Genomic DNA, 9,174 nt, shown 5'->3' with positions numbered 1-9,174 from the left:
ATATATATATATATATATATATAGCTAGATCAAACACAAGGTACGTACGTGGGGCATTCTATATCTTTGTGATGTGAATCTTCTCAGTTGTATGGCGTCATAAATATTCAACACAATTAATATATATTGTTTCTCTACATACAACACCAATCCGCGATACATTCGCGTCATTAAAAAAGGGTTGGTTAAATTGCACCGTTTATCACCTAATTAATTAAATCCCTCCTACCTCTCAATACGACAATACGTGTTTGCCAGGCATAAAATATATGCAGTCGCATATTCTATAAGAGTTGTAATATATATATTTAATAAAATTTTCTGAATATTTGCATAGCTAGTATTTGCTACTATGTTCCATAGATCTGGACCTAGAACAAAAATGCTAAGGGACCTGGTACATGGGCCGTCCTCAATCTTAAAATATTGAGGACTGAGAATCGTAGCGTATATTAAAGAGAGCCCATACTCGATGAGATCCGGCCCGGCCCGGCCCGGCCTAACAAACATTGGATCGGGTCGGGATTTCGCATTAGGGTGGTCCAAAGCCCAAGATCTCCACTTGCCACAGTAGCCGGGTTCCTAGTGGCATCATGGTTGGGCTTATCATGAGAAGTCTTATCAAATCATTTCAAATCGACGAAAATCTTTTCAAACTAATCCAAGTGTCAAATTCAAGAAAACTAATCTTTCAATTAGTCGGAGATTTGACATTTCCAAATAGGGCATTAAATGGACGGACATGGTAATTAAACAGATACGATGGAGCATTGACCCCCCCTTAAAAGAGAACAAAAAAAGAAAAATATCAAATTTATCGGAGATGCATGCAGCTGCTAAGCAATTTCTATTTAAGCAGCAATTTGCGGTACGAATCTGAGAATTGAGGATCGCTTTTTGGGAGTACGGATTGTTAGGAATCTCGACGTGACAAGAACACACACGTGGACGAGCATATTTTACTTTTAGAAAAACATAAAACTAGGTGCAATTAATCATTCCTAAATAAAATATTTTCCATGGACCAATAAGAGGGGCGCACGACCTCATGCATGTCTCTTTAATTTGACCTTAATAATATTAATCACATCATGACGAGAAAATTAAATTTTTGCAGCCCTCCAGCCTAGACGTTTACACGTACGTAAAGGACAAGTGCATCGAAACTTTTATTTGTAGCCAAGTAAAAATCTCACCTTTTTTTTTTTTTTTTTTTTTTTTACCTTTTCTTTTTTCTTTTTACTTTTTTTACTTTTAAAGTCAAGTAGAAAAAATAAATTTTTTTTTTTTTTTGAGAGAGAGAGAGAGATAGGTAGCACGCTATCCGCTTTGTTTCTTTCATTTAAAAATAAAACTTAGCTGAAAATGTGAATTGACTAGAATTTGAACTTGGATCTCGGATACCAACCACCAAGTCCTTTGTCGCTTACTCTAGAAACAGTCGGTCTCATCCTTTCTTTTTCGCATTCAAAAATATCATGGTGCAGGCGGCCTCAAAATAGCTGCGTAAACTAGTTAAACAGATAAATAAACTGACAACAAAGGCCTACGGTATCAATCGACATGGGTGCAAATTAATATGTAATAATGATTTAATTAGCAATAGCCAGGCAGGGAAAACAAATTAAGGAGGCGCAGGTAGAGGACAAGAAGCATTTTGATTGTGTTGGAGACCACTTTGGGGGAATACGAATAATGGTGACGCATGTGCCCGTTCGATCAAGCTCAGACCTCGTCTCTCGGATCTTGCCTCCTTTATGTTCCTCTCCCTGCAGTACTCCTCAACTAACTAACTTGTCTAAGCCCTCTCTCCAACGCCCCACGCGCATGTGTTTGTGTGTATATATATAGAAACATAAAGGAACATTGTTGTAGTACTTAAACATCAAACACTTATTAAAATTTTAACTTCATAGTACTATAGAGCTAGCTAGCTCATGGGCTCTTGGGTGCGCACCATCGCCTTTCCGTTCCGAAAAGCTCGCGCTATATTCAGCCATCCGAGAGAGAAGAAGTCGCAAACCGGTACGTATCATTGATTTCTTCCTGTTAGATTCATGTACCTTTAAGAAAACCGAACGACCGAAAATTGAACTAAATATTAGCATGCACTCTCAATCGATTTCCTGCAGCGGTGCACGATCACCAAAGGTTGAAGCTTCATGGCGAGGTGATGGCGTGCTCGTACGAGGATGTCCATGTGCTGTGGTCCATCCTTGATAAATCGAGGCTCCTAGATCAGAAATCAAGCTCGTGAGGTGGCGTGCGTGACGGACACCCCGATCGAATTAAGCTATATATTTTTCTCTTTTTTTTTTTTTCTGTTTTCCCTTTTTAAAAAAAAAAAAATTTCCTCGTGAGCATAGCATGTACATGTTGATGTAAATATGCCCATTTATGCTAGTTGTAAGTTTTTTGTCTCAGCGAATTCAGAGGATGTTTAGCAAATATTTATTGAGGTTTATGAGAGGAAATTTCTTTTCCCGTGAAACCTTATGAGACGGCCAATGTTCAAGACATGCAATGATATTTTCCACACCTTTTAATCAAAATGAATACCCTTGAACATCTTCGATCATCCCTTTTTTTGTTTTCTTTTTCTTAAGAAAAATGGAGTACGTAGTTAGCTTCTTCCAAAAATAAAGGACAATAAATTAAAGGGACAAATTTTTATTAGGCGACACTTAATAGATGATTGAATATATACTTAATTAAGCGGGTTGAATGTATTGCTATTCTTTCCTGAATCCTAATTGTTCAAATTAATGTCATTAAGTACGTGCAGATGTCTCACTTAATTTTCAGCAGACTCCAGTAAGCAATGTTTCAGCAGACAACTACCATTTAATTAATTAGTTCATTTCTGGAAATTCCTAATGCGATCTTGTGTTCACTTCTGTACGTACGCCGGCAAGAACGATATGCTATGAATGAATGTGGTAATGACGGAGTAGATCGAGCTGGACATACAACGCGAAAGCCTGCCGGGTAACGTCGACAGTGTTCCTACCAAGTGCAAGAAAAATGGAAAACATTTTCTTGGCGGTTAAACAATGGAATACTAATTTTATCCAGCTTTTAATTAGCCAGCTCTTCACCGACCATCTCTGGCGCAAGCAAAGAGTTTGGTAATTAATACCTGAGATTCCAAGTTCGAATTCACGGATAACATGCTATCTTTCTCTCAAAAAAGAGAAAAAAAAAAAAATGCCAGCTCTTTAACTTTATCCACATGTATAATAGTAATAAAGACCCTTTACGAAACTTTTAATTATTAGAGACGTCTTATTTCTTCAGGCAGGCTCTAGCTTCCTCCTGATAACCATATACATCAATGCTTGCTAATTAATTTTGTTAGAGACCATATTATCGCAAACACGCACAATAGGAATATCACAGCTGTATATATATCTCTCTTTCCGTGGCAAGAGAGAAAGACAGATGAATAACTAGTAACAACTAGACCAACAATTAAATCCCTTCCCTATATATATTAACAGGAATAATTAACTCCAACCTTTTTTCCGTCATACATACTTTAATTAATAAATGATATAGGTGCCATTTCATTACTCAATTAATTTGCACCCAATGTACAGAGCATTCACATTTTCATAACATTAATAAATTACGAAGGATATATAGTACATATGCAGCGTTAATTTATCCGATTAACTCTTATCCTAAAAATTGAGAGACAAATGAATGCAAGATTAGAGACGCAAGTAACAACGAGTTATGTTTTTTTGTTTTTTGTTTTTTGTTTTTTCTTTTGTATGTGCGTGCGCCCGTAACCATGCATGCAACATAAAAAATAGTAATCACGAGAATTAAAATTTGTAAGCATTAATGCATTCTCTTTATTTACATACACGGCTAGGTTATAAGCAACACGCGCTGGCCTAACGCATGCATTCTCATCATCAGCAGGCGAACCCTCTAATTAACTCTAGACTTATTCTGCGACTAAGTAAAAGGAAAACTAAGACGTAAGATCGACGTAGGGCCGGGGAAGGAAAAAGAACTACTAATATATCCTTAATTATAAATTCCATCACAGATCGATCGATGTATAATTTTTTGCATGCGAGGATAGAGAGATCATGATCAGTTAAGAGGAAAGTAGGGATCGAGCCACGGCATTGTGGTCTCAATGTAGGGCTGCATCAACATCATCTCTTCTGCCGGCCCACTGACGCCGCCGAAGAGAACGTTATTGTCGATACTAGGGTTCATCACCTCCATGAACCAGTTCTGCCGCTGCAGTGCCTCCATGGCGGCCTCGAGCGGCGTCTTATCCTTCGTGACCAGCGCGTCGGTCGGTCCTTGGTGCTGTTGGATTGCCGCGGCAGCGTGCGAGGAGGAGGAGGTAGCGGCCCCGGCAGCGGCAGAAGGGGCGTGATGCATCTGGGCTTTTAGGATATCGATGCGCTCCTGCACGGCCTTGGCCTTCATCTCAACCATCCAGGCGAGGCTGGTGGCGTCCTCGATGCCCAGGTCACGCAGCCGGCCAACCGCGCCTGCGCCTGCGCCTTCGGCAACGGAGTTAAGGCCATCGTACATGAGGAGGGTGGTCTCGAGCTCGCGGTTCTCGCGCTCCTGCTTGCGGAGCTGCTCCTGGGCCTTGGCGACGCGCTGGCGCAGGAAGCCCTCCTGATTCATCATCTTCTTGCACTGCTCCATCTCGGGCATGCTCTTGAAGCGCGCCAGCACGCGCGCAGCCTCCGCGGGCGACGGCCACACCTCCGCCTGCGCCTCCCCGGGCGCATACACCACCACGCACGCCCGCACGTCGCACAGCGTCGCCAGTTCGCTAGCCTTCTTCATCAGCCCCTTGCGCCGCTTCTTGAACGTCGCCCGCCGCGTCGAGTCGTTCGAGATCCATGCCAAGTTCACCTTTTTCCTGGCCATCAAAGTATACCCTATGCTGTCGCCTGCCTCTTGCCTGCAATTGTAGCAAATGGAGCGGGAAGGAAACGCACTTTATATAGAGGAGAGCCGGAAATTAATTAATTAAGTAACAATAACAAAGGATAGAGAGGGAGAGAGAGAGAGAGGTGGTGTAATTATTATTAAATATTAAATTAAATAAATAATTGATGACGATTAATGGGAGGGGATTTGGTGTAATAATTAGAGGAGATTGGATTCGAGATAATCGTACAATAAGGTAAGAAATCCTGAGTGGGATGATTCTTGATGATTTTACACTCACTCCTTCGTGTGCTTTGACGGAGATAATTATGGGACAATCCACATCCTCTTAATTAATTAATTCATTAGGATTCCCCCTCTCTCTCTCTCTCTTACGTACAATTAATCTCGCTTGCTGTACAAAGTTTAAGGGCTATTATTTAATATTTATAATATATCTTTTTTATGGAATGATAAAAAACAACTGGTTAAGAACAAGTTAATTACCTAGTCGCATACATGTACATGCATGTACCGACGTATTAGCATGCACTTGAGTAGCTGTGTTCGACATTAATTTACTCGGACATATATAATAATATAAATTATTCCACCGTGGGAAAAGGTTGCCTACTAAATTTCCAACTCGATTGTCTCGAACGTAAGTCATCATCATTGTTGAGCTGAACAGACACTTTTTGTTCATGATAATGCACAAAAAATGCAATGTCAACCCAAAAATAACAGGTCAAGTTAATTTTACTTACTAGTCGTTCTTAACTTAGTTGCAATATTTGCCGGTCAGACCGACCGTCCCTAGAGCAAGTGGCAAAAGATTTGACGATTTGTACCCGAGGTCCCAAGCTTGAATCCTAGTCGATTCATATTTCCAGCTAAGTTTATTTTATTTTCTAAATAAAATAAATAAAACGGGTAGAGTGCTATCTATCTCTCAAAAAAAAAAAAAAAAAAAATCTGACAGGGCAGGGCCTAGGCCAATTGGTTTGGTTTTTACGGATTAGGTCCAGCCACTTTATTGGGCTAATTAAGTGCGATCTTCCAAATATAGACCCAAACAAATCGATCCTACAAGTTTGGACTTTGGACTCAAACTCGGTGTCTGTAAAAATACAACGCTAGCCCAGCACGGTCCACTCTTTTCTCACAAAAATGATTAAAAAATTATACATGCATACTATTACACTTTTAAAATTAGTACCTAATTCTTAATTAAAAAAATTAAAAATAAAAAAATACTAAAATTCAGTGCATTCTTAATGGATTCATTCAGTAGGATGGTAAAGATCTTGTGTTCGAAATGCATTAAAAATAAATAAATAAAAATTGAAAACTTCCACTGATAATTAACAGGACATTTTAGTAGTTAGTCCTCAAAATAAAATAACACCTTCAGTGCTGTGTATATATGACAATTGATTGCTATAGAAAATTCTCATTATAATGATATTAATTTTACGCCAAAGCTAAATCACCAAAGGCGTAATTTGGAAGAATCTCCGTTTAGAGGAGATACCTTAATGGCCCTTAATTGTATATTTACTTAATCATCTTTCCATATTTGTCATCGCATGTTTCCTCTAATCATGATTCTTGACCGGATTCCATATTGCCAAACCAATTCAAAACGATGCACTTATATAAGCACGACTTGATGATGTTAATTTGTGCTTTATATATATATATATATATATATATATATATATATATATAGGCCTTGGTTGATGTAATGCATTTGCGCGAATCTCAGAGCAAGCGACCGAGTGCTAGATAGAGATGCACGGAATTGGATTTGCGAAGTCATGAATGTGTTAGTTGTCTACCTAGAGAGTTTAATTGTAAGATTATATTGGATGTTAAGGTATTAGATGGACCGTTCCACAATCACAGCATTTTTCGGTCAAAGCTAGCACACTATAAAAAAGAAAAGAAAAGGAAAATAGTGCACGTACACCCTCTTCTCCATCCTCAATCATTTTGTTAGAATATTATACAATTAATTAAAGTCTCAACTAAAAGTGTGATGCACATGTTGGAGAAAAAGGAAAAAAAAAAAAAAATCTAGAAACGCAACTTAATTGACTTGTGTTAATATTTGACCAGCGCTTTTGACTTGCTATCATTTCGTAAATTAAAGAGCTTTGACTTTTCAAAGTTTTTCTTTCCTAAATTCCCTAGCTAGCTAATTAACCTGTTGAACTTTTCTTCAATTGAACCATGCACGGCGGTGCCTTCACCGTCTTTCTCGTTGTGTACGATCGAGAACAATTAAACAATAAATAAATTATATATTATTATTTCAATTACTTTCAAAGTACTTAATTAAAAGCCTTTTTCGGGGTTCTGGAAAGTGAAGCTATGTATAAATTGTTCCTAAATTATACGGACATTGTTCTTCTCTCTCTCTCTATTTGTGTCTATATATGCATGGGGTTTTTAATCTTAAAAACAAAATTATCACATACATATATAGCTAGCTCAGATTAATTAAAAGGTTCAAGGGCATGTACGGATCTTAGTGTTGGGAATCTGGTATCCGTCGTAATGTCAAATTTTGAGATTTTACAACCCGCTATAATACCGACTACTATAAATTAGATATTGTTTATTGAAATTTCACAACGGATGCGTCAATTTGAATTTTTACCATAAATCCGTACTCTCAGTAAAAACTGATAAAATCACAAAAGAAAAAAAAAATCAAACATAAAATATATAGGTAAAATAAAATTTATTTAAATAAGAAAAAATTATACCTAAGTACTCCTCTTCTGTTTAGAATAGTTTTAATTTGAGCCTTCTTTCAAAATCTCTTCTATCTTTCTCTCATTTTCTATAAACTAAAAGAAGAGTTCACTTTTAGTGCACTCATGCACTAGGTGCACCTAACTTGGCCTAAGCTTTCTCATAGTAAGATCATCACCATAAAAAGCTCTCTCTCGCTGTACTTCCCTAGACTACAACCCACAATGATACTTATATAATGCACCCTCTATATCATATTCCAATCCTACTTTAATTAGGATTTATCTTCTAATAGTTAATATTTAAATTCATATTAATTCATCTTCAATAGATTTAAATGTTTATTCTAATCCAATTATAAATCAATTACAAGCAGTAAAGAAGAAGAAGAGGCAGTGATGCTAGCCAGCCCCGTCTGCTGACCAAAGGAGACAGTGCACTCTATCGACATGTCCAACACACACATATTAATATATGCATGTATATAGCCTAACTCTATATATATCATATATATATATATATATATATATATATATATATATATGGCCACTGATAATTAAGAAAGCTCCATCACTTAAAACTACCGAGCATATAGTCATCATTTGGTTTGTCGTTATCATCAACATGATGCACCCAACAAAATTCCATTAGTAATATTATAATAATATCACTATCTATTGATGATATATATCATCTAATTAATTACGCACAAATACAGCCGGCGAGCACACTGATTTAAGTTATGGTACTGTTCAACCAATATATATGTCGTGGATCAGATGGACTTTGCTAGCACTAGAACTATAAAAAAACATATATATATATATATATATGACCGTCTAATTAATTGAGGTTCCACAAGTTAATTCACGACCGAGACACCAACGAAGACGCCGTTCCAAACTACATCAGGCCAAGGTCTAATAATCAGTTTTCTTTTTTCTTATATATCTTCTATTCATGATTTTTCTCTAACTTTGACCATGACTATTGAGCATATATATCTCAGTAATAATATATAATAATAATAATAATGATAGATGTATATATATCTTGTCTAGGTGTATATCTTGTCCAGCTAGGACTTGTTCAAATATTGAAGTGATTAATTTCTAAAGTAACATTGACATTAAGCTCCGCTTAATTAAATAAATCGTATTCCTTCCATGAATGGAATGAAATGTAATATTCTAGCGATCTATTTAGTACAGTAATCCGGTGCGTATAAATTATTAGAAAAGATATCGATCGTATGCAATATTGCGGCAAATCTTTTTGGAACTTATGGCGCCAATTCGGTGATCAAGGAGATCATTCATTCCCACGAGTTCCTTATTATAAGATAATGGCTTAGCCATATGGCAGATCGAGATGCCTAAACTCATTTTTGGACCCTGCACATGATCTCACAGATCTTCGTCGGCTTCTCCCGCATGATCAGTGGCCGTCAATTATTGGAGTTGCCCATTACGGTGAGTGCGCGCGGATGGGGTCGCG

At 37.4% G+C, this 9,174-nt stretch overlaps 2 protein-coding genes across 2 annotated transcripts; one reads left to right on the top strand and one right to left on the bottom strand.

Moving 5' to 3' along the window:
• On the top strand, positions 1,893-2,423 carry LOC109709709. The gene is made up of 2 exons (XM_020232035.1): positions 1,893-2,025; positions 2,133-2,423. The coding sequence occupies exons 1-2, from the start codon at positions 1,938-1,940 to the stop codon at positions 2,255-2,257; spliced, it is 213 nt and encodes a 70-aa protein (XP_020087624.1). The 5' UTR covers positions 1,893-1,937; the 3' UTR covers positions 2,258-2,423.
• Positions 4,108-4,927, bottom strand: LOC109709420 (agamous-like MADS-box protein AGL80). The gene has a single exon (XM_020231663.1). It carries the CDS (start codon positions 4,909-4,911, stop codon positions 4,108-4,110), a length of 804 nt encoding a protein of 267 aa, XP_020087252.1. The 5' UTR covers positions 4,912-4,927.

This window comes from Ananas comosus, linkage group 4, assembly GCF_001540865.1.
Source record: "Ananas comosus cultivar F153 linkage group 4, ASM154086v1, whole genome shotgun sequence".
Classification (NCBI taxonomy): Eukaryota; Viridiplantae; Streptophyta; class Magnoliopsida; order Poales; family Bromeliaceae; genus Ananas; species Ananas comosus.
The sequence above is the reverse complement of the archived record's forward strand: the minus strand, read 5'-3'. Positions and strand labels throughout refer to the sequence as shown.

Excerpts from the sequence above, each read along its gene's own strand:
- LOC109709709 (XM_020232035.1), top strand. The coding sequence starts at position 1,938 with ATGGGCTCTTGGGTGCGCACCATCGCCTTTCCGTTCCGAAAAGCTCGC. Across the intron at positions 2,026-2,132 it reads AGAGAAGAAGTCGCAAACCG|CGGTGCACGATCACCAAAGG; the intron begins GTACGTATCATT and ends GATTTCCTGCAG.
- LOC109709420 (XM_020231663.1), bottom strand. The coding sequence starts at position 4,911 with ATGGCCAGGAAAAAGGTGAACTTGGCATGGATCTCGAACGACTCGACG.